Source organism: Melozone crissalis, unplaced genomic scaffold (genome assembly GCF_028551555.1).
Source record: "Melozone crissalis strain CALT ecotype California unplaced genomic scaffold, PUWL_Pcris_2 ptg000023l_1, whole genome shotgun sequence".
In the NCBI taxonomy this organism is placed as follows: domain Eukaryota; kingdom Metazoa; phylum Chordata; class Aves; order Passeriformes; family Passerellidae; genus Melozone; species Melozone crissalis.
This window is the reverse complement of record NW_026535801.1, coordinates 31,542,513-31,567,258: the sequence shown is the minus strand read 5'-3', so window position 1 is coordinate 31,567,258 and position 24,746 is coordinate 31,542,513. Positions and strand designations below refer to the sequence as shown.

Below are 24,746 nucleotides of genomic sequence, written 5' to 3'. Positions count from 1 at the left end.
TGAATAATCCCAAAGAAATTGAAAATCCAAAGTGATGCACTGACCAAAGTACAGCCACTGCTGGGAAGAACAGAAGTGAAAGTCCTCCTTATAGCATATGATGCAGAAGGAACAGGGAGAATGTTACTATTGTAGCATTTAGAATTAAAACTCTGCTCTTATGCATCCCTGAGTGGTTCTGCAGTGACTCTTATTTCAGAGGGACTCATCTGAATTCAAGGTTTTCCCAACAGGAGGATTGATTATACAAAGATGGAGCTTTTCCAGTCCTAACAAGTCTTAGAAATATTGAGTAAATCCATTCAAAACCAATGTCAAGTATCTTGTTCTGCACTACTGAAGATTAAGTTTGTTTCAGCAATGTGCTTCTCAGTGACGTTTTAAAATAACACTAACTAGTAGCTGATTAAAAAAACCATCCTCATGAGATCCCCCTGCTCATGAGTCTGCTTTTCTTCTGCAACTCCTCCTGGGTCCGTCCAGGCAGACGCATTAGTGAAACAACTGGGTAATACATTAACTAGAGAAGATTCAGATTGGTGCTTTTGATGGATATACAGACTAGATAGACACAAATCTGAGAGCTCAGTACCTTCCACTGAGAATACCCCACCTCTGTGGCCTGGAATTTTATTTGTGCCAACAAAGACTTCTCACAAAATCACCTAACAAGGTGCCAAGCACTTCTGCATTAAGAAAGCCAAGGCTTTAGTGCTACGTAGTTTTCTAAAGTAAATTTCCTGAAACTCATACTTGAAATTGCCCACAGACTCCAAGAAGTGCAAACAATAATCATAGTGAATCAAACCACAAAAACATTCTTATTTCGGTGCTATGACAAGTAGATAAATATATTCATAAGCTTAGTAAAAGAAGCTTGAAAAAAAAAGCCAGATTCTTGTGCTAATGTCTACCAAATATACTGATTATATGACAGAAAAGCAGATTAACTTTCACCAAAAGCAACACAGAAAAATTACTCTGGGATATTACTATGCCTGCTTACATACAACATTTTGCTGGGGGAATTTGGTTTATAAGTCACGTGAAGTGTATCTGCTGGCAACATGAAATTTACACTGGTGATGAACACTTCATGTTAGCGCTTACCGAAAAAATGGTCACCCTTGCAATAGAGTCGTGTTTAAAGCATGAGAAAAGGAACAGATTACTCCCTACCTTCTCTGCATCTTGCTCAAAAAGCCGGAGTTGAAAGCACTGGTCCAGTTTCAACTTGCGGACATGCCACATCTGATGCAAGTGTTGCCGGGTGGAATGCAGCTTGTCTAAAAGGCTGGTGATCTTTGGCACAAGACTTTGAAAATCTGCACTTCCAGGAATGCAGTTTCTACCAGAAAAGCCATCACTGGATCTTATGCATTGTAATAACCTCTGGCCCTCACGATCCAGTTCTTCCACAGGAGCTTTAATCACTTTTTTCTTAAGCTGTGTGTGCTCATCAATCAGCCTTCTTGAGCCCTCAACGTCAACTGGAAACTCTTTCCTAGCCAACATTTCCTGGAGATCCTCCAGCCTCGATAATAGATGGATGGCACTGTTGAAAAACTCTTCCAAGGAGACACGCAGCTCTATCCATTCATCGTGGTTGTAATCCAAGGACCCTTCAAACTCATCTGTCAGTTGAGAAGGATCCACGAGCTTTGCCAGGCCTTCCACAGACACCATACTTGTCTAAGGAAGGGAAAAGGACAGCATTTAAATCAGGGACCATCCAATCAGAATTAACAGCACAACCCGTAAACAGCATGGAGTGAGTATTTTCCTCATCAATACATAACTGAAGGAACACTGTAAAGGATGTCAAGGACTGTGTTTAATTTTAATACATTAATTGGACAGAAAACTTTGCTTCTAATGGTAGTTAGTTAGTTAGTTAGTTACTTACTTACTTACTTACTTACTTACTTGTTAAAAGATGTGATATATACTGGAATAATGCCTATATTTTTCATCTGGCCTAACTATCAAAAACATGTAGTGAAAATGTTTCTGCCAGAGATTTCATCAGCCCAGTTGAACACTGAAGACTTCTTACTGCAGCTTTTGGATATCTGGACATGGTTGTTCACTAAATGGATACATGGCAAGTCAGGCACTCTGCTACTCGTGTTACACCCCAGCTAGCAGCTACACAGAAACAAAAGTTTCAGGTATGTGAACTGAAGCAGGTATTGCAAACTGCCTTAACAAAACTGCCTTAACAGCTGGGTTTCTTATTCCAAATTATTCCAGTTGGCTTTTTGCCACTCTTTCATATTAGCAATTTCTAATGTAATTAAGCTAAAATCAATGTGAAAGTGAAATGTCATTGAGGTATTAACAACTAGAATTTATTGCCAATAGAAAGTACTGCTCACGAATCATACACAATCAATGAGAAATGGTTTTAATTCATTCAGACTCTGTAATTGGTGATAAAGAAAAGCACTGGGTGTCTGGAAAGAAGGTTACGATTTAAGGACATGGCAACTGATAGCTTTTCCCATTTGTTTAAGACAAAATACTTCTTTCCGAAATTAGGAGCATAGGGTTTCATATGTAACTAGAGATTTTCAGTGCTGTCATGTTAACACCCAAGCTGGCAGCCCTTAAAGGCTTTTCTCTTCATCAGTGACTGCACATCTATCCCCTAAATATCAGGCCTCTAAAGAATGTCAGAGCTTATGCTCTTCAGAAATGGAGGCACTCAATAATGACAGCACTCTTGCAGAAGTCATCTACAAAGAAAAACACCTAAAATCCTGACCATAATCCTAAATTATGTCCAAAATAGTAGGCTAGCCACTGGTTAAAGGTTAACAATAGGCTTTTTCTTCCAATTTATATCCATCCAAAAATATCAGGCATTCTGCAATGTATTAAAATTAAGATTGTATCGAACTTAAACTCAGGAGAAAGATTATTTTAAAATGCTCTTGCAATATTCCTTGTTTTGAGGAAAAGGGAGGACAGTGGGAGGAACAAACAAACATTGGGACGGTAAGTATGTCACTTGAGAGCATTTTCAAATTTTTATACCTCCTGACCTGGACACTGAGACCTTGAAGATAATTCAGTTTAGAGTTTAACTGCCTGTCAGGGAAATACTTCTCTTCATGGCTAACACTAGGGCATCCCCCTGCAGTCTGTCAGGCTAATGGAAACATTACTGTAATCATGCAGAGAATTTGACATTATGAGACAGTAGAAAGGCTTTTCATTTCTCAAATTCAGCAGAAATTTTCTTTATTCAGGTTTGATTTTTTATATAGTTCTTCAAACCCTAATGAAAAGAGTTTTAGTGAGGCAGGTAGGTGCTTACAGTTTCCTAGGCATTGCTCATCCTTCTTTTTGAAATCAATTTTAAAAGTGCCGTCCACTGTTTAGCCTCCTTCTGCAGGAGAAGGAAAATAGTCTTGAAGGCACCTCTGAATTAATGCTAAATAAGCTGCCTGGTCTATTCCTCAAAGTGACAGAAAACTTTGGAATCCACATACATCAAACAAACACTTTTCTTTCTCTCTCTGAGTGAAGATCTATGTACATGCTTCACTCTGGACTGTGGCACAGAAACACTGTTCCAGAATCTCACTCCCCAAAATCCAGCTCATCACAGTCCACTAAGGGTCCCACAGTGCCCTGGCACACACATAAAACTTCCTTTAGCTCAAAAGAGAAATCTGGCCTTGAAAGAATCCTTTCAATAGAAGTTCCTTGATTGTGGTGTGTATATTGCAGGGTGGACCACAGCTTAGGAAATCTTTGTTTGAATCATGGAATTGAAGGACTCAAACCATTCTGTGATTCTGTGTCTGCAGGTGGTCCAATACACAGTGAAAGCACTGACTCTCCTCCTCCAGCCCAAAAATTTGTGAACCATTGGACACCCATGTGAACAGCCCTGCAGACAGACTAAGGCTCAAAGGCACTGATAACACACACAAAATGAAAATACCCTTAATGCATTCCAACAAATGAATACAGAGCTTTTTAAACAATACAGACTCAGAGCTGTAAACATGAAGCATAAATTGGTCACAATTTACTTTCTGCTATCATCACAACAACTCCATACAATAAAAATATGTCAAGCCTCCACAAGGTATTTATTAATTTTGAAACCAAACAAATCTTCTAAAAATACATTCTTGAACTCTGTTATTTTATCTGTCCTCAAAGGTACCAAGGAGTGCAAAGACTTATTTAATCAAAGCAAAATTTATGAGTTTACTGGATTTTGTGAAACAGGGGTGAAAATTTACAAGCACTTAAAATGTGATAATAATGGAAAATTGTGTTAATGAGTAACACCAATCTAATTCCCCACAGCAATTCATGGGTCCTTGCAAGAACAGGTTGAAAATAAGGACACACTTATATCACACTGACTTCAACAAAACTTAAATATATACTAAAATATAGTGTTCCATTGAAGTAAATGTTAAGAGCTATAGCCAAATTCTCTTCTGTGTTCCAGAGATGCAAAATCTCTGTGTCTCTGAAATTAATGGATTGGTAAAACAGCCAACAATATAAGTGTTTCTCAGTGAATTATTAAAAAACAACACAATGACTAAGTCATGGTGTGCCATGATTGATTTATGAGCACTTCATGCCCCTGAATTTCAGCTTCTTTTTGGGCAAGAAGCTGATATTCACAGCGAACTGAAGTGCTACAGAGAAGACAGCTGGTTTGTCTTCATCAACAACAAAGTTAGTAAAATTCACCTTAATTATGCAGCTATATACTGGTTACTTCTCAAAGGACATGCCTGAAGCACCTTATCCTTCACACAAGTTGTTTTGCTATCCCTGAAACGTAAATCTAAATGAAATGAAAGAGGTGAAAATTTAGCAAATACGTTTTAGCAAAAAAAAAACCGCTAGTGAAAGTTGGGTAGAGGTAAACTAACAAACTCCTACATTTGCATCTAGAAAACTGTATCTTTAGTATTTTGATGGATTTAGTGTTGTGTGTTTTTTGGTTTTTTTTTTTTTTTCCTATGAGAAACAAAGGAAAGACTTAATGCAACATCACCAAAAATCATTATCACCAAAAAAAAAAACCCTCAGCAAAATGAACTATGTGAACTTCTGGGATGAAATATGCAATTCATTTCAACAGTGTGCTCAGAAAACAACCTGATGCCCGGGCATCAGCCTACTCCTGCACTCAGATATATTTTTTGCTTTCAGTCACAGGGGGTTTTTACCTGAAGAAAAGTTCTTATCAGAAATGATGCTTTACAATTCATTTTTACGCGGCTCTCACCTCAAAGATGAACTTGGAACTGCCGAAGTTTGTTTTCTGCTTCTGCCAAAAATTATCAGGTTTTATAATCAGGGCAACATGAATCTCAGCAGGAAAGGCTTCTTGAAGGGTTTTTAGGAGAGGCTTGATCAAATCCCATTTGGATCCCCGCATATCGATAATAACAGTGAATCCTCGTTTGCAAACATCTTCACTGCAAGAATAAAAGCACATCATGATAATTAATATTGTGGGCAGCCACAGTGAGACTTGGCTTTTCTTGCTGGTGTTTGGTGCTTCAGAGCAAAGCAAGGAATGATTAACATAAAAGACAAGAGATAGTACAGTATAAAGGCTATAAGAAAGGTCATATTAAATTGACTATAATGTAATTTACATGCAATGCAAGTGTCTAGATTACAGTTTAATCTCTAATTTTCCAAACACGTGTAATTCAAATATTCACTAAAAAGCATACATACTTTCACACAATTGGAAACAGAATCAAATACATCTGTATAGAAGCTCTTTATGTGTACATACAATGGATTCTGCTTTCAACATATTGAACCCAGCCAAAGTCAACAAGCAGAGTCCTGTGCCTTAGCATTACCAGCTACTTTTAAATTTGGGTGCCTTAATTTTTAGAGGCCTCTTAAAAAAGTTTAACTTCCAGAAAAGTGCCATGTCCAGAAAAATGCCTTGCAATTACTCCTTGTCAGGAAGGTCCTTGTGACTCAGCATGTGCACTGTTATCATTGGGGCCCTTTTCCCTCACAACTGATCTTCCAAATGCTGCTGCAGGACCTTTTTCAATCTGCAGTCAGACTTTTCCCCCACCCTGTGCTCCTCCCCTCTCAGAAGTCCAAGGCAGCTCTCTGGCCTGGTCACTGGCAATGCATGGAGCCCAACAACACCACAGCATTCCCTTGCAAACACACCTCTTCTTTTTCCTCTTAAAGAGAGAGGAGAAAGAATAAAAGGACATGTCAAGTCAAATCTGTGCAGCTTTCAGCATAACTTTTCAAGGGACATAGTAGTATTAATCCTCAGAAAAAGAGGTTTGGGTATAATGTAGAAATTGCAAAACTGTTAAGACTCCAAAGAATTATTCCCAGTGCACAAACACACAGGAGGATTTTCACTGCACTCTACCTCTTTACCCTCTTAAAACACTCTTTCTGATAATAAGATCCGTCTCCTACATATTCAATATAAAACAGCTCTAAAAAGCTTACAACTAGGTTTCTGGGCTGGAACAAGGACAGGAATATACTTCAGAGGAGGCACACTGGATGGATGTATGTTGAGAGTTTGCTAACGTGAACAGTCTCAGCATAGTGCCAGACAGGAGCACTCAGAGACAACAAGCTTGGTCCTCTGCCTTAATATTACTGGCACATCCAGAGCACACTGCATACAATAGCCACTGCAAAGGAAAACAGGAGAGACCAGGCACTTCCAAACACTGTCAGGAATACAGATATTTTTATTCTCCTTTTACCTGCTGCTGAAAGGTCAGACATCTGATCCTTTCATAACTAGTGCCAAAAAAAAAGGCTGTAAAAGAAGCTTTGTTGGGGGTGCTACCACCTCTTGCCTTTTGGAACAAGAGTTGAGACAAGGAAGCAAATCAGAAAGCAGTGAATAGAAAGGGGTTTGTGTTTTTGTGTTATTTTTCCTTTTCTTCTTGCAAAGCTTTAGAGGATACTTCAGGAACTTCTGCCAAATCACTGATCCCTGTAAAACTGAACACATATTCCTAAGGATTTCTTCAAACACTTGACAAAGAGATGCAGGAGCCATACAGACACATGGAGAGCCCCAAGAGAGGACAAGTATCAGGTAAGTGCAATCTGTCTTTTCTGATATAAATAAATAAATACACCACCCCCATCCGTTGCAACCACAGCAAGGCATAGACAGTACCAGCTTCATTCCAACTCCCCTCACCACTGCCAACCTGCCAGCTTATCTAATTTGATGTAAAACAGTAAATTAATACTTACTGATAAAACCTGTTTCAGTAAGCAGAACAGGAATGCCCTAGAAGACTGAAGTCTTTTGTTTATGAACCTGAAGTCTTAGACACAAACAGATGCAAAATCAAACTCTAGCTGTAGAGCAAAGGCAGTGTGATACCTTGGCACCCTTGATTATATACCACCATGACTAGAAGTTCAGCCTGCATTAAAACAGATACTCCAGGTAGGGAACCAAGAAATGCCAATACAGGCTGGAGTCTGTCTGCTGAAGGTTTGCAGCCCCTCCAGGCCTGTGAGGTGCAGAGAAGCAGTGCGGGGAGCAGGCAGTACTGCCACCCACTCCCATCAGCACATGATGCCTAAGCGTGTGTGTGTGAAAAAATGCTCCAAAACACCCCAAACTCCCACTGTCCTGCCTCTGGAGATTTCACAGCAGGTTTTCAGTAGAAGAAGAAGTGGCAATGATTCCCCAGATTTTTCTGGTGGACACAGGAGAATGGTCACTGATCCTGAGGACCATTCCCAGGCTGGGAATGCTTTCTGATTCTTTCCCTGGAACAAGCAGTTATTCACTACCAGCTCTAGCCACAATCCTTGTAACCAGACCAAATTTCCTACAAACTTAGTACATTTTCAAGTATGAAACTGATGGGAAAGAGGGATGGAAAGGGAGGAAAGGAAGAAGAATAATCACAGAATTCTTATGTTCAAAACACATCAACAGGTAACCACTCTTACACCAATAATACAAAACTCCAAACAATGCTCTTTATTATAAAGACAATTTTCCTACTTCATTAATCACATAGGCATGTAAACTCCTGTATGAAATATAAAAGTGCAAAGGTGGATGCCCCTTTTCAATTGTAGTGCAGGAAACATACAAATGGACAGTATTTATCATTTGGAGAAAATCCAACTCTATTTCAAGAGTGTTGATGACATTCTTGCAGAAGTAATTCTGCTTGCAAATTTTTTCTTTAATGTGATGAATGGTACTAACCTGTACAAGATCTGTGGGTCTTTAGTCTCATCTGCACAATTTGATTCCCCCAGCACAGTGATAACTCCACATTGCTCTGACTTTTTGCAGAAAATTAGCGCCTGATTTCTAAACCTGCTTGTCAAAAGCTATTATTTAATGGTGGTTAAACTGTTGCAAGACAGAAAGCCGCCTGCTCATCATTTCTACTTTCAGTTGCAGAGCTTGCTGCAGAGAGGGTGCCTTAGAGACACTTACCCCGCACAAACAGGTAGCCAGATTCTAATCAGATTCTAATATCGCAAAGAAAGACTTGTGAGATAAGAAAACTATTTAGAGTACAATCTCTTCAGGACAGGGACCATTTGCCATGCTGTATTTGTTTAAGGAGCCTGCCTTGCTGGAGGTCTTCAGCTGAATATATTCATAGTACAGTCTTCAGCTGCCTGGAATAAATTCCAATAAATTACTTTTCAGGAAACCATAAATGCAAATCCAGGGAATTAAAAATAATGAGTAATAATGGTCTGCAAAACCAAAACTGAACACGGATGTGAAAGCACAAAAGGCTAACATAATTGTGGGGCAATTTATTAAAAAAAAAATAATTGCAATATCCAAATATTTCCAGCTATTGACAGCATCCTAAAAAATTGGCCTAGACATAATGAAGCTCTGATAAACTCTGGTGAGGCAATCTAGGACAATCTGTCATCTCTGACAGTCAGTCATTTTTCCTCAGTTACCTCAGCATGGATTGAGGAAATGATGTGAGGCTCCTTTTGAATGGACCAGCCATGCTTATTAACTTTATTGCTTAAAAGCAACAACTCAAACCCTTCCAAATTTAGCAATTGATCGGGAAAAGCATCAGTAGCAATCAAGCTTTCTCCACATTTCCCAAGCAAGACATGCCTTATTCCTGGCTCCCAAGATGACACATCAATACACATATCTATTACACACAAGCAACCACTTTAGTATGGCAATTAATGTTAATTGTGCTGCTTAATTTTTTCCGGTATTGATATTTGACCAGAAACTGGAAAAAACACTCAAATCAAGGTATTTGGACAATCCATCAGCCTTTTGGCTGTGCTCATCTGGACTAGATTTGCAATGGTGAGCAGAAATTGTTTGATCGTTGATAAGTCATTTCAGTTGCTCCACTGCTTTTAAGCAAAGACCATCTTCTAAGTCTAATAAAAATACCCAAAAATATTTGTGAAAATAGTACTTATGATCTGGATTTAAAAAAAAAAAAAGGCACACAATTGAAACTCAGAAGCAGATGTGATAATTTTGTAAAAATAAATGCCTCTATTTTGGTTTCTAGGGTACTTTCATAAGGCTATTTTCTCAAGTTTCCTCTTTAATTCAGGCACGCTCTAAATTGTATTTTCTTTGGCAAGAGCTTGGTCACTGGGTACCAAATGAATTTAAGGACTTCATGCTTTCTGATTAATCTTTCAGATACCTATTGATCATGTGTATTTTTCATCCTTACGGTTTGGCCCAAGCTTCTGGCATTTGGAAGCTTCAGCACTCGATTAGCTGCAATAACAGAATATCTCCATTCCCATTTTGCAGTCATGAGTTAATGATGAAGCAGCACATTCAGCATTCCCGTTGGACTACTAAAAGCCCAGATCTGACATGTCCAGCATCTCATTCTAAATATGATTTGTTAACAGGGAGAGCAAGGTCTCTTTTAAGGCAGGTCAGCATAACCTTGTCAGGAGACACTGTCAGAATAACAAGTAGCTCTTCAGGCATCAATACATAGGAGCAAAATCTGCAGGAAATTAATTATTTTTGAGATCACCCTTCCTTTGATAAATGTGGCTGTAGTCAGCCAATTGGTTCCCAAGCTGAGGGTGGAAAAGGGGAGGGAGAGGAGAAAAGCAGGTATGTAAAAGCTTCCAAGCACAAACTGTTATCCCAAAGGCCTCATTTCATATGAGAACTTACTAACTCTGCTGCCTAGCTTCCATATCAAAATGCACCAAGGATCACTTCAGTGATTTATGTGTTAATATTTTTGATTAATTGCAAATTTTTATTCATTTTGTATGTGGTTTATTTACTCAGCTTGGAAATAAAACCAGACAGAAAGGTCTATAATCAGCATCACTTACAGACTTTCATTCTTTGGTTTCACATCACCACGCTGAGCCTGAATTTCACCTTGTCAATAGAAACAGTCAGCTCCTGTATTCATAATTTACTTTTCAGTACATTTAAAAGACCAGATAAAGCAATTTTTAGTAGACCTGTTTGCCAAGCACATCTGAACCAGCATTATTTATTAGAATCCTTTGCTCTAATTGATACTTCTCAGCAAATGGTACCTTGTTTATTATCCCAGTTAAGAAATGTGCTCCTGTGCTGTCACCCACATCCCCAGTGACAGTGGCTGCTCAGCAGCATGAGACACTGTCTTTTCAAAGATCCTGGGACACTCGTGACTCCTAATCCTCACATCTCCCTTCTGTGCTGCTATATCAGACACCAGGGGAGGAACTTAGTGATGCACAACCCAAGAGCACCATCACTCTGGATACAATTCACAGCAAGCTCCCACCAGAGAACTTCAGCTACCTAAAAGATTGTAGGTGGACAATCATCATCCTAGATTTTCCTTCTTACATTTTTCAACTTGGTTTCACAATGCTTTTTTGCAATTAGAGAAGAAACAGCCACCCAGACTCCACTTCCAATTAATCCTTTCTTCCTTACTGTGACCTAAATTTGTTTATTCTCTTTCAGCACTGGAAAGGAATTGCTCATTGTCACTTTTCTTTTTTAAAAAGAGAGAGAAAGAAATCAAAGCCAGTTTCACAGTGGCTGGAGCTGGACATAAAGCAGTGATCTAGAGAAATTTCAGTGACATGTTGTAAAAAGACTTGGAGCCAGTGAGGTGCAGGCAAAGACAAACCTCCTGTCTCTGGATTCCAGCCACTGCTCTTACGGGACATGAGGTGTGTCTGTGAATGGCACAAGAGTGCAGATGTGTGGGCTGCACAACATCCACATTCAACCCCTGCCTCTGGCCCCAAGACAACAGGAAGGGAATAGAAAGGCAGAAAAATCCCATATACTGCAGCAGGAGCTAACTGGTGCCAGATGGGTTCTCCTGATATTCTCAAGCAACTCACTCATTTTGGTATTCCATTTTCACATCTAAGAAAAATGGCTCTGACCTCCAAGCAATTCTGTCGTAAAATGATATAAGGCAGGAAGAACAGACACCACCTAGGTGTAAGAAAAGCTTTTTCCAATATGTAACCATGACTCCATGAGGGCCTGGGGGTCATTCTGAGAGGTGCAGGTCCCACTGGCATCTCTGTCAGTGTTCAGCAGGGCTGTGTTGAGCTCTCTTCTACCCAGGTAAAAATCCTGATCTGCATTGTTACAACCCTGACCAGAACTGGGACCCAAAGCTCTGCAGGCATTTGGCCTCCTATTTAATTGAGCAAATAAACACTATTTGAGAAGCTTCCTGTCTTCATTCAAATAGCAAAGATATAAAACACAGCTGTGTCCAAAAAATGCATGATCGCAGCTGGTAAAGCCAAATCTGGAGGATAAATGTTATATCTTTTCAAATTCCTGTTAAGTTTCTGCTGGTAAATGATGCCTTCATCTAAACCCATTTACCCTTCCCCTTTTGTTGCTGCACGTCTACTATATTTGGATCAATATCTGGCAGGTCTTCCTTGAAACAGCTGCTGAGATAAATATGAAATTAATCAGGGCTTTGTTTTTTGTTAAAGCAGGGCCACATTTAAAGCTTTGTTACTACAACAAAGAAATATTTGAACAGTAAGTACCATTCAACTCTCTCTTGAGCATTTAAAGTCTTGCATTTGAGATGATTTAGCAGAAACAAAACAAAAATGCTTTACCAAATGAAAATTATATGTTATTGAAATTTGCTAGAAAAAAAGAAATATTAGGGTTGTGTTGAAATAGAAACATACCATTCTTGAAAAGGTTTGGATGAGCAGAGGCTATTGGAAGCAAGTTTGAAGATTCAAATCCAGAGGAGAAATAGATATATAAGGCTGTGCTTAGCACAGAAAATAAATGGATCTTTCTGCCTGTACTATGAGTTTTTTCACAGTTCAAGCAAGGAGACCATGAAGGTTGTTTCACATGCAGTCACTGTGAAGTTTATTCTATGGTCAGCACTGACAGATTTTCACATGAGGAAAGGGATATTTCGTCTGGGCAACGAGTGCCTGGGCTCTCAGACATGGCATCCTAATTTATCAGTTCTCAACACCAGTGACTTTACAAGTGAGTGAATGGTGCAGGGTGAACAGCTCCAGGAATTCCAGTCAGTGCCATAAAACAGTCACCCCAGAGTGGAAAGCCTCCAGATTGCAAATACATACATTTCCTTGAAACATGCTGTGGGAGGCAGAGAAACCCACAGGGGAAAGACCTTTACAGCACAGAGAAGCCTGCAAACATGTTCAGCTCATGCAAAGAATGATTAATGTAGGTCTAGACAGTCAACAGCAGCACCTGGTAAAACCCAATAATGTCTACAGGCAGACACCAAGCCAAATTCCTTCCTGATGCAGGCAGGTATGACCACTCTGGGACTTGCACATTTGATCCAGAGCTTGACTGAGCTCAGAGATGACAAGAGGAAAAAAACCTCTTAAAGATGGTAAAAATCACTTTTTCTACATAGTACTGACATCTCCTGCAGTAAGCACTCGTCAGTTCCCATATCCTGCTCCTGGCAGTGAGGGAGAGCAATGCACACCCATTTACTGAGGAACTGTAATTAAAATAAGAAGCTAGGGAGAGAAGATGAGATTCTACACGTCAATTCAAAGTAAGGTATTTCATGATGAGTGCAGGTTCTCATGAAAGTTTTACTGAATTTAAAGCTGAAAAAAGGCTTTTATAAGAGCAAAATATTCTGGTTTACCTTTTAGGATGATTTCTTTGTCATTTTTCCCCTTTCTTTGATCAGTCTACTTTGAATTTTATCAAAAAAAACTTTGAATTTTATCAAAATATTTTGACTCATATAACATTTTAGAGTTATGTTTGTGGGAAATTTCTAAATATTTTAGATTTTTCCTCACTTAAAAACTTGCACTTCAAAATAGCAGATTCTTCCACAACTCTCTTAGCTTCTGCCCATTTGCAGTGCAGACTTTTGCAGCATGAGCATTTGCAATAACTATTCCTTAAGACATATAGGATTTTTTTCCAGAATCCACAGACATAAGGGCAAACACTGGATTCCAGTGCATCTGTCAGGAGGCATGGTTGAAACCCAGAAACACTCCATGGTCCATGGGTGTGCTTAGATGCTCTACAAGAATTTCAGTTCTCTTTAGAATTGCAATTAAAAAGCTGATGCCTCTTTTTTTCCCTGGGCTGGACACTGAGGACTGACCATGACTAATAAATGACTGGTACTCTTTTTTTTTTTTTTTTTTTCTTTTTGAGCTCCACCCATACACAAACAAAGCAGGTTTTTGTAGGCACAATGATTTACCTAAAATAGTTCATTTATCAGATAGATGCTTCCTGCCATGACAGGCTGGCTGAAGACTGCATGTTGTACTACATCCAGAAGGACTTGCTCTGAAGCTACAAAATCAATCTGTGCTTTAAGATACACTTGCAAAATCAATTTTTGTGTATTCATTCATACAGCAGACTTTACTCATTCTTTCAAAAAACCATTATGGCATTTAGAGTGGAAAAAGTTCTTTTTACAGAGTCCTCAGGAGAGAGGGGAAACTGATGAGTTATTCCCAACCCAGGTCCAAAACCTCTAGCTCACATCCAATTTATTCTGAATCTGTCTCCTAGAAAGGCCAGGCTCTCTCACTGTGTCTAGCAAGAGGGGCAAAGCCATGCCAATGAAGCCATGGATGTGAGGTATCATCCCTTTTTATGTGTGGAGACAGAAATGTGGGGGAGATCAAAATCACTGGAGCTGACTGAGCACAAAGAGGTTGATAATTCAGTGTTTCAAAGGTAGTAGAAGACCCAAAAGACACTGTTGACATCCAGAGTGAGAAAGCTGAATCTAAAATGCTTCTGGAAAGCAAAAATGAATCCAACAGTCAAAACCCTGGCAATAAATGTGCAAACCCCAGGTGAGTCACTCTCTGAGCTATCATTCTCTGAGTGTCTTCCCAAGATGACTTGGGGTATTTCTCCAGCCTCAGATACTCTCATCTTTGCAGGAGACTGAGCTCCTCAGGTGCCAGTGTGGTCTCCTCAGGTTTAGCATCCCTCATGCCAGGCACTGTCCCACACTGATGGGAACTCACACATTGCTGACATGGCAATGCAGTTTTAATGTTGCTTCCCTTACTATCCTGAACTTTCAGCACGTTGCAAATAATTTCAGTTCTCCATCAGTACCTAGCCTATCAGTCACCAATAACTGGAAAAACCAGAGGAATTCTTTAATCAGCTAAAGCAGATTCAGATAAATGCTCTGAAAAGTAATTGCCCAGTTTCAACTGCCTGCTCCCTTTTCCTTATTAGCTCTATGGCTTCTCTATCAAAAGCACAATAAAACTTCACTGGCAAATCCATCTACAAGTGCCACATATGAATGATCATCAACCTATTCATCTCAGGAACTACATACCCTAGGTGGTGCTTTCCCTGCTGACAGACCTGAAAATTATATTGACAAATTAACATATGCCAGGTTAGTAATGATAGGAATCTGCTAGTCAGAGAACTTACAATTTATTGTAGATGTCAGCAAGCCCACAGTAATGAAAATCAGAGAGAGCAGATTCTTGAAATACTGCACCTAAGGATATTGGCGTAATACTGAGCCGCTCATTAGGCCTGGAATAGGCACATTCAAACACACATCAGGACACATCTATTCCACCAGACTTAGGGGTTTCCTACCGGTGAGGTAAACTAATGCCAGAATAACATCCTGCGTAGAAATGGGCCCAGTATGGTGGGTTTCTGTAGCAAGTTGAACAACCACAGCTACCCCTTCCCCTCTCTGCCAGAAACAACTGATGAGGATCAACAGAATCCATTTCAGAGCTGCTCTGCAAACCCTTAGCCTCACACTGGACACATCCCCCAGTTTAAGGAAAGCCTGTGGCATGTGAGTCCCTGATACTGAGATAACACAAATACATGTAGCTATTTTCCTTGCAATTACAGCTTCACAAGTTATGCACTTGGCTGGAGCACTGTAGTCCAAGGGATGAGACTGAGTAAGGTGAACCTCGTTGGGTTATTCACCCCCTTCTTGTGCATTATAACACACTTCTCTCTGTTGAAGCCACTGCATTCTTCCATTGAATATATTGTATCTACCACATCTTCAGACACAGGGAAGATCCATAATTGCAGAAAAATTGCAAATAGTTGTGGCCACCTCAGAGTTAATTTTGAAAAGCTTAAGAGAGATCAGTTAATAATCTAACCATGTGCTTATTTATACAGGCTGGGATATATTCTCTGTTACACGTGTGCTGATTTTATACAGAAATCATTTATTGCTCTCTACATATGCTTATCTAATTGTACTGAATACACATGCTTTATTAAACTCACAAATGAGCCCATTTATGAGTCTATGTGAAAGTAGAACCCTTCATATTTTATTTATAAGTGTGACAATAGAATGGCATTGACATACAACATCGATTTAATTCAGAGGATTTAGAGTTGTCCTACAGACTTTTCTAATTTTTTGCCAGAACCAAAGCTTTTGGGTTTTTAAATTAGATTTCTAGCCCATCTGCTTGCAAAGATAACCCTGACAATATAGACTTATGTACATTTGTCTTGCTGAGTCTGCAGCCAGTGGAAGAAACAATGAGACTAGAACATGAACTTGCATTCTCCATCTTATTGGGGTGATAATTGAAAACCCAGTTCTGGCAGCCTAAGTACCAGAATTCTTAAATATTTCACTACTGCCAATTTTGCCACCAAACCTGCAGATACAATGTTTGTCAAAGCTATGAGTTATTCACAAGTGTTCTTGCCCATTTTGATGGCCATGCTGCACAATTCAGGTTGCCAATTAGGACTGGGCAAGTGCCTGGCTAAATAAACATGCCTGCAATTATAATCAAGGATTTTGCTCCTCTTGTATTGTGTGGAGTAAAAGCAGTGATCACAGCATAATCAAACTAGTACTCAAAGCCTCTAGTGGAAAAGACAGCAAAAATACAATTACTGGGGATTTGATATAGAACCTACCAGAGCATTAGCTTAATGCATAATTTTAAGTGCTTTATAAAATAAAAATAAGGAGAACAAGTTAAAACCTCTGTTGCTATAACAGGCTTGACAAACAGCAGAGAAAACAGCTCAAATACACTCAGACTTTTTCCTACCACTTGAAAACAAAAAGAACACTGCCCTGGTCTCTTATGAGGGTTATGTTATGCAAACTGCTAAAATCATCCACTAAACTAATGACTCAAAAAAACCCAAAACCCTGATTCCAAATGTAAATAACTGTCTCAACCTTCTTTTATATAAACTCTTTTAAAATAATTGTCAATGTGTGCTTATGTCCCTTAAGCAAGCTCAAGTTGTTGGTATCTGAAAGGGGAGGTGAGATTGAGTCTGGGTTTATGGCAGTGACTGCTGCCTGAATTTTCACATTGTGGGGGGGAGGCATGGATGCAGTTGTATCCCAACCCTGGGGTTTTTAAGGACAGCAATGTTCAATGACCATGTTTCTTTAGTCCTATGGCCCGCCTGATAAAAATATCTTCCATCTGGTTTCTGTATGGTTGTGCCTCACAATAGAAGGAGCTTGATTAAGCAATTAAGATGGTGCATGAAGCACATGTTTGCACTTGCTAGATATGGATGGACACATGATCACACTTGACTGCTTTTCTGTAGGAAGATCACAGGACTTAAACAAGAATTAGCAAAAGGACATGGTAAGTAGAAGCCTGCAGGCCAGGCAAGCCTTTTACTGCTTTGGTTGACCTCTTGCATCAGTTTCCAATCTATTGTAGTAAATTAATGTGTTAGCCTGAAAAAGTATTGATATCCTCCTTTCATTTGGGACTAAGAGCTGACATGGTGAATGCATGTTTCCACCTGGATGATTTCCTTCTAATGCCCCTGGCAACTTACACAGTGAATAAAAATCTTTATTCTGTCTTAAGATGTACGAGACTTATGGAAAAGTCTGAGAGCTTGGTAATGGCTGCCTAGAAAAATCCTCTCTAGTCTGTTGTCTTGAGATTCATTTGTTGCCTGATTCTGTTTGCAGAGCAGATACATATTTCAAGTTCATTCAGATTCTGTTGAAGTCAGCTGCAGCCTGGAAGAACCAACAGGGGAATCCTGTAATTTTCACAGGAGTCACACATCAAAGGTAGGAAGAACTAATGGTTTGATAAATCAATTGGGACTAACTCATAAAATTACCTCATATATTAATTTGCTTCCAAATACCTTAAAATCCACCCCAAAAATCCTGTTACATCATCTGGTGATAATGATTTCTTTGATCTTCTCTCTGCCCTATCTACCTAAAATAGTTCATCATTAGCTTTTAGAACTTGACCAATATTTGAACCTATGTGATGTGAAAAACAATTAAAAGTCAGTTGCCTCTAAAAGAGCAATGTGAGCACAGTATTGACAAAATGGACTTCAGCTTCTGGAAATACTATCTTGTCACCAATTTCAAAAGCCCAGAAAGGGAGATCAAGACAGACTTGCATTGGTATTGTATCCAATACATTAATTTGATTTATGTTGCTCAAAGTTCTGTACATTATTCAAACATTTCTGGTTTAATTTTCCAAGTGCTCCTGGGAATATAAAAATATATATAATGAGGACAACTAGCATCTTATTTGCTAAGATGAACATTTCTAAATCTAGTGTCCAAGTTAGAGCAGGTAAATTCTCAAACGGCCTCTTTCTCAAAGGTATTGAGTGGATTTTACCTAACTAAAACTTATGCCTTCTTTGTATAATTAGTAGTGCCCAACAAGTCATCAGGTAAGTGCTGCTGATGCTAATACACACAGATACAATTTAACAGTCCCTAAAATTACTGTGCTGAAGTGTCCTACAGAATTCATTCCCAAATGAAAATTCCAGGAAATCCTTTTAGCTGACCCTATTTCCATGTCGCCTACAGTTTACGATCTGACACTGCAAAGTCATTAGGGTGGCTGTTCTGGAAAGTGAAGAGAAACTGAGATTTCCAGTAAGCCTGGTAAGTGAGGAATGATGTAACAGTTGAGGTTTGTCTCGTGAAGAGAGAAGAATAAAACCCAAAAAACCCTGCACATACTGCTTGTGTATTTGATTCCTAGTCTAACAGTTCATTAAAAAGCAGAGCTCCCAGACATTCTTCTTATGGGTAAGATTTTTCACTACTTTCCTATGTACCTGATTTTTAATTAGATTTTGGAATGGAATTGCAGCTCCTACCCACAAATCTCCAGTGGGGAGCAAAATCTTAACTAATCTGTGATCCCAGAAATTTTTGCTTCTCCAGATGCAGTTTCTGAACTAAATTACAAATGTTGTAGAAAGAGACAAATGGAGAAATAAGGGGACGTAACCGCAAAATTGGATGTCATTAATCAGTGTTGTAAGAGTTTAGTTCTGTCTTTAGAACAAAAGAAAAACAAGGTCTTAAGGAAAAAGAACATATTGCCTACTTGAATCATTCTTAGACTAACAGTCCATTAATAAGCCATGCTTCCTACATGCATGATCACCCATTAGTTAATCAGATACCTTTGCAATTACTGTTATTCCTTAAATTCTTCCACTCCCTTGAATTACTGCATGGTGAAATGGTACATTTCATAATGAGACAGGTTTTCCAAGTGCATTTTCTAAGGTCAGGCAGCAACACAGTACATGGCCAATTTCCTACAGAGTGCTCCAAATTCAGGATTGGGAAAGGCAGATTTAAGATCCTGCTTCCCAGAAATTAGGGGTCTAATCAGTGCACACTGTTAAAGGGATGTGTACTTCTGCCTCATGCAGTATATCTATAAAAAAAAACACTTAGAGTTTTCTATCTTCAAGATGTAAAATATCACTTAATACGGTTTAATATCTATTTAATATGGTTTACCAAGCAAAAATAACTTTTAATTAGTAATTGTTTCCAACTAAACTTCAAAAAGTAGTATTTATTCAATCCTCAATAACAACATCCATAGCACAAGCATCTAGACTTTCAAATAAATAAACAAACTATAAAACTTAACTTATCCTTCTAGTGAAAGTTTTCTAATAATACAGCATTAATATTAGAGACTGTCAATTCTTCTTGTAATCCCATGTGAAACAGGAGAAAGGGATAGGAAAAGCATTTGAAAGCAGACTGATCTGGCTAGAGATGAACTGCTGCTATGATTTTTGGAGAGAGATACAATTATTCTACAAAGCCATTCTCTATTCCAATTTCTATTCACTAACTTTAACCAAAAGGATTCAGTAAAGATGTCCCTTGTAAATACAGCATCAAGCTTACAGCAGGTTCCTACTTTCTCTCGTTTGCACAGTAGTGTGGGCATCTTTAAAAGGTGGAAGATTTCCCTGAAAAGAGTTGCAGGACAAGGGAAAGCTGTTTTGGTGCTCTGCCTTGTTGGTGAAGTACCACAAAGGATCTTTCTAAAATATTACATCACCGGAAAATTCTCTAGAGACTAAAGTTTCTCTTTAAAGTTAGACATTAAATAAAGCGCTGTGTACACAGTCAGGGAAACCAATCCTCCCCTGTTAATAGCATGTGGCACACGTTGCTGACCAGACAGCGTTTGCCAAGTCAAAAGCATGTCTGAATTACACTTTGCTGCCTTTTCCTATGGGGAAAGGAGAGAGTCTAGAATTATTTCTCTTATTTGTGATTTTACTTTGCATTAAAGAATTTCTTTCTCTCGTTTTTTAAATCTTAATCTAAGTAGCCCAGGAGTCGCACACCATAGAGTTACAATTACGGTTTGCTGCACGCAGTGCTTCAGGATCCACAGGGAACTCTGAAGCAGTGCCAGGATCCACAAGGAAGGCATAAAACCCCATAGACTTGGTTGGGAACACCTTGTGGAAAAGGAGAAGAAACCATTGATGAGATTTACAACTGTCTACCCAACTTGGATACCAATTTCCTTTGCAAACAGCAGGGAACTGAGCATCCCAACCTCTGAGACAAATCTTGCCAGTCCCAAGCCATACTTTCCATGCTATAAGAACATCAGCCTGCTCAATCCCACATGTTACCATGAACTGGTCATTGTTCTATTTCAATATGATCAAATTTTCTCATACCATAAACTAGCACGTGCTTTTATGAGCATGGGAACTGCCAAACTCTTGGTAGTGGTTTGCACATTGATTCTCTAATGGTTAATAACAAATGTATCTCTTACATGATCTAGGGATACCTGCACACCTCCAGTCTCTGAGAAGGGCTGGGTTCAGACCACCTTCTCCTCTCTGTGGATACTAATTAGGTCTCTTTCCTTGATGCAGCTGTCTATTCTCATTAAATTTGTAAAAATGTAATATTCTTGAGCATTTTCTCTGACAGATTTGGTTTAATAGTGACTGACACTATGATAGCATCAGCTTTTTATTATTCATTTGGAAATATGCCTAAATTATATTCCTGAAAACATATCCCCAGTCTACCCCAGCTGTGCACTGGGGAACCCAGACTTTGGAGCATCATCCTCATCATCTCCATGCATCCAGTGAGGATAAGGATCAGCCTGTCTAGGCTGAGACAACTCCACTCCTGTGTCTCCCATGACTTGCTTCATATTGGCACACAGTAAAGGTCTCATCCATTCTCCATGGGAGTCTAGAAGAGCTTTCCACTGACATTGAGATGCCTTGGACAATATGCCCATTACAAAGCAGACTGCAAAGCACAGCAGTTGTTTTCCTGCTTCTAATGACATCCATGAAGAGATGGCACAAGCCACTTCCAAATTGCAATAATTTCTAATAGTGAAAAGGATATAACACATACTGGAGTTACTGATGAGGAACACAAGCATCCATAGTGGAATGAGACAAAAACTATTTTACAGTCTCTGCAAAAACTGTAGGAAAGAGATCACCTAAAAGAAAATTCAGGATTGGCTGAAGTGCTGCATATTCCACTGACGGCTGCTGACAGCTTCCGGAGGGAGCTGAGCACGGCCTGTGCCAGCTCTGCTGCCAGCAAGACGCTCCCACAAAACCTCTCTGTCTGCTAATTTTAGCTGCTCTGAATTACTGCTCACATTAGCACACGCCTGCCTTCTCCAAGGAATTCTGCTAGTCACTGCTGCCTGGACCTCTTGGAGCATTGTGGAGCCACAGGTCTGATGGTTAAAAGGCCCATGAGGAACATGCAAGAGCTTTATACCTGGACTAGTGTGGCCAAGGCCAGGAACGGCAGCATGGGGAGGTGTGCTGCAGAGACTCACAAAACACTTCTCAGAGAGCCACTGAGGAAGAGGAGGGAGAAAATGACACTCTGCATAAAATTTACAGCAGGCCGTGGTGCCCGCCAGCTCCCTCACCAGTGAATGGGTGCAGGATACATCCTAGTTTACAAGTTTCTGCCTTTTCTCCATCACCTCAGTTCCTTCTTCCAGGCAGCAGATGCCGGTACAACCAACATGCAAAAGCCATTTAGAAGGAGGAACAATGCTGATCTAATCCCCAGACTGAGGGCCTGGACAGAGCTCAAAAGTAGAGTGTGCAGCACAGCTCTACGTGAGACAACTCGGGGGATGGGATCAGGCCCCAGACTGCCAGCACCACTGGGTGGCACTAGGCCGCGGTGGACAACCAGCAGTGGCGGCATGCATGGTGACAGGGGTTGTTTTGCTGTTTGATCCTGATTTGGAGAAATCCAAGCAGAATCCTCCCCAGGCAGAATTCTCTGTTGGAAATGCAGTGAGGTACTATGCACAACATTACTAACAGAAATACAGCAACACAGGGAGTGGCTGCACAGGATGGGCACCCATCTTGTGTGAGAGAGCCAGAAATAGCATCCCAGGGGAACTGAGTAGCACCTGAGGCTCCCCTGAGAAGACAGCTGAGGTTTTCTCAGGGCCTTAGCAAAGCTCAGACCTTTGGCAAAGGCCACCAAACCTTGAGGGACTCAGGTGATGCCACTGCATGGAATCACCACACATACAGGAAGCAGCTGCCTCCAGGTCAGCCCTCCTTGCCCTCACAGGAAACACTGCCAGAGGCAGCTCTGACTTTGCTCAGAGGGCATTAACAGCCCTCCAGTGGCTCTTCTCTCAGCAAGAAAGAGAGAAGCCAGGTGTGGTGGCACTGCAGAGCTGTGGCTGGGCAGCAGCACCTTTTGGCTATTTTCAGTACAGAGGACATGGGCAGATGGGAGCTGTGAGGAGGAATCCACTGACTGCCATCCTTCTGGCTGCTCTGAGCTTGCAGCCTGAATGCACGGCCTGAGAGGGCAGGGCTGAACCAAAAAAGTTCAGCCAGACCAGTACCAGACCAGTACCAGACCAGTAAAACCAAAAGGTGTTGGACCTGAACTGGGTAGAGATGCTTACTTTGCTGCCTGGGAGGAGACAAAATAAAACAGTGACCTTTTATTCCATTGGACATGTGCCCTCTGCAAGCCCTAGCCACTGACTCCACTGAAGAAGGTACAAGTGAGCTCCCACTTGGCTGGAAAACAGCCAAGGAAACAGTCAGTGCCAGAAAAGGCAAATTCTCTTCCAGACCTGTGCATTTCCCTTCTATGCTAAACTTGGCCTGTAGGGCCACCCTCTGCAATCCTCAGTCTTCAAATTATTAACCCATTGAATTTGTGTTGGAGATGTTAGATGTACCAGAAAGAACCCAACATGACTTTGAAATCTCAGCATGAGATTGGCAGTAATAGAAAATTAAACTCCTTCCCCTACACTGTAAAATAGAACAATTGTCTTGGAAATAATTCAGACATAATAAATGGGGGATTCGTTCATATTAACTGTTTTCAATTGCAGATTTATAGCCTAAAATTAAGCAGATGTTGAGTGTTGAATACAATGCTTAAGAACACAATGACAAGTTGAAATCCCAGTTTCTCTGCATGTGGCAATCAGTAGCTTCAATTATTTATTGGAATACAATTAAAATATAATTAAATGGAGCAAGCTATACTTAAGAATAAAGAAATATTGTAGAACTTAGTGGGGAAAAAAACAGTAAGAGATTTTCAGGTCTTCCAAAACAGTACAAAATGTTTGGATACAAGATAAACAACTTAAAAATACTTTGCAAATCTCTTTGGAAGTTCTTTAGGGAATTTACTTTAAATAAGGAATTTACTCTTGTAAAAACATCAACCTTTATTTTATTTATTTCAATTCTGAAACAGGATAATGAAATCTTCATAAGCTTATTTCAATATTAAGTTAATCTCATTTCTTCTATTTCACAATCAACACAGACTTCTGTTAGACCCATATTGATGATTACTGGTAAAAGTGAGATGCAGAGCCCAGCTTACTCTGCCTTTTATTAGTCTTTAGAGGGCTACAGGAGCTGTGCAATTCACAGTACATCAACTGCCAAGCTTTCTATCATGCTCTTTGTGCTACTCATCACAAAACCAGTCTGAAAACACTTGCACTGTTATGGAGCAGGACAGCAGAACAGGGCTCAGCAGGTAACCAGGCTGGAACCACTCAAAGAGCGCTCTCAGCTCCCACAGAGGGCAGAGAAAAAGAGGACATCTGCTTCAGGTCCAGAGCTGTGCAAGATGGGACCTTACACTAGCCAGAAAAACAGCAACAGGCAATGAAAGCAGGAAATAATTCGGAAACAGATACCACAGCCCTCCCATTTACCTTAGGTTTGGGCTGATTTAAAAACAAACATAGGAAGTTGTGTATCTGTTTAAACAGCCCACATCTTTATACAAAATAGTATCACAGAAGCTGGAGTGACTTTTGTTTTCATGCCTCTGTGGCAACACAGGAGTGACAAGACCTGAGTCTCTCCTGACACACCTCCAAATAGGGTCTCCAAGATGGGGAGAATACAGAAACCTGTTCCAGTTCTTCAATCTGTGATTTTAATCACTTTCTTTTTGTCCCATTTTCCATGTACACTGAGACTAAATTGTTTACTTTAGCTCAGGCTTGCAGAGTGTATTTTAACAGATCACTTTACTTTCCTTCTCTAACATAAGCATCCCCAACACCTTCAGTCTTTTCTCATAACTCCTGCTCTCCAGGCTCTGACAGCTCCTGTCACTCTGCACTTCTAGGAAGCCCACATTTTCTAGCAGCTTCTGGTAAATGGGAGTTTCCAAGATTGCAGCTGTAAACACGTGCTGCAGAGTTTCAACATCAATTATAGCCACTGTCCACTCCCCCAGGAATAAAATGCCTCAGCAGGTTATTAACACAGCTGGAAGGAGATCAGAGATCCTCTTCTGAAGTGCTGATTTCCAACAAGCAGTGAATGTGTAACTTTGCCCTGAGGTGGTCAGTAAGGGGACACAGGAAGCAACACAGAGCAGTGA

General features: G+C 40.0%; 1 protein-coding gene across 8 annotated transcripts in view; it reads right to left on the bottom strand.

Annotated features, from left to right (window-relative positions):
* Positions 1-24,746, bottom strand: part of KALRN (kalirin RhoGEF kinase) — a 459,777-nt gene that overhangs the window by 266,660 nt on the left and 168,371 nt on the right. For all 8 annotated transcript variants that reach the window (XM_054277949.1, XM_054277952.1, XM_054277950.1 and 5 more), the window contains exons 4-5: positions 5,273-5,465; positions 1,180-1,692 (exon numbers count right to left, since the gene is read on the bottom strand). In XM_054277949.1, coding sequence (XP_054133924.1) covers positions 1,180-1,692; positions 5,273-5,465 — 706 coding nt within the window. The remainder of the gene's footprint in view (positions 1-1,179; positions 1,693-5,272; positions 5,466-24,746) is intronic.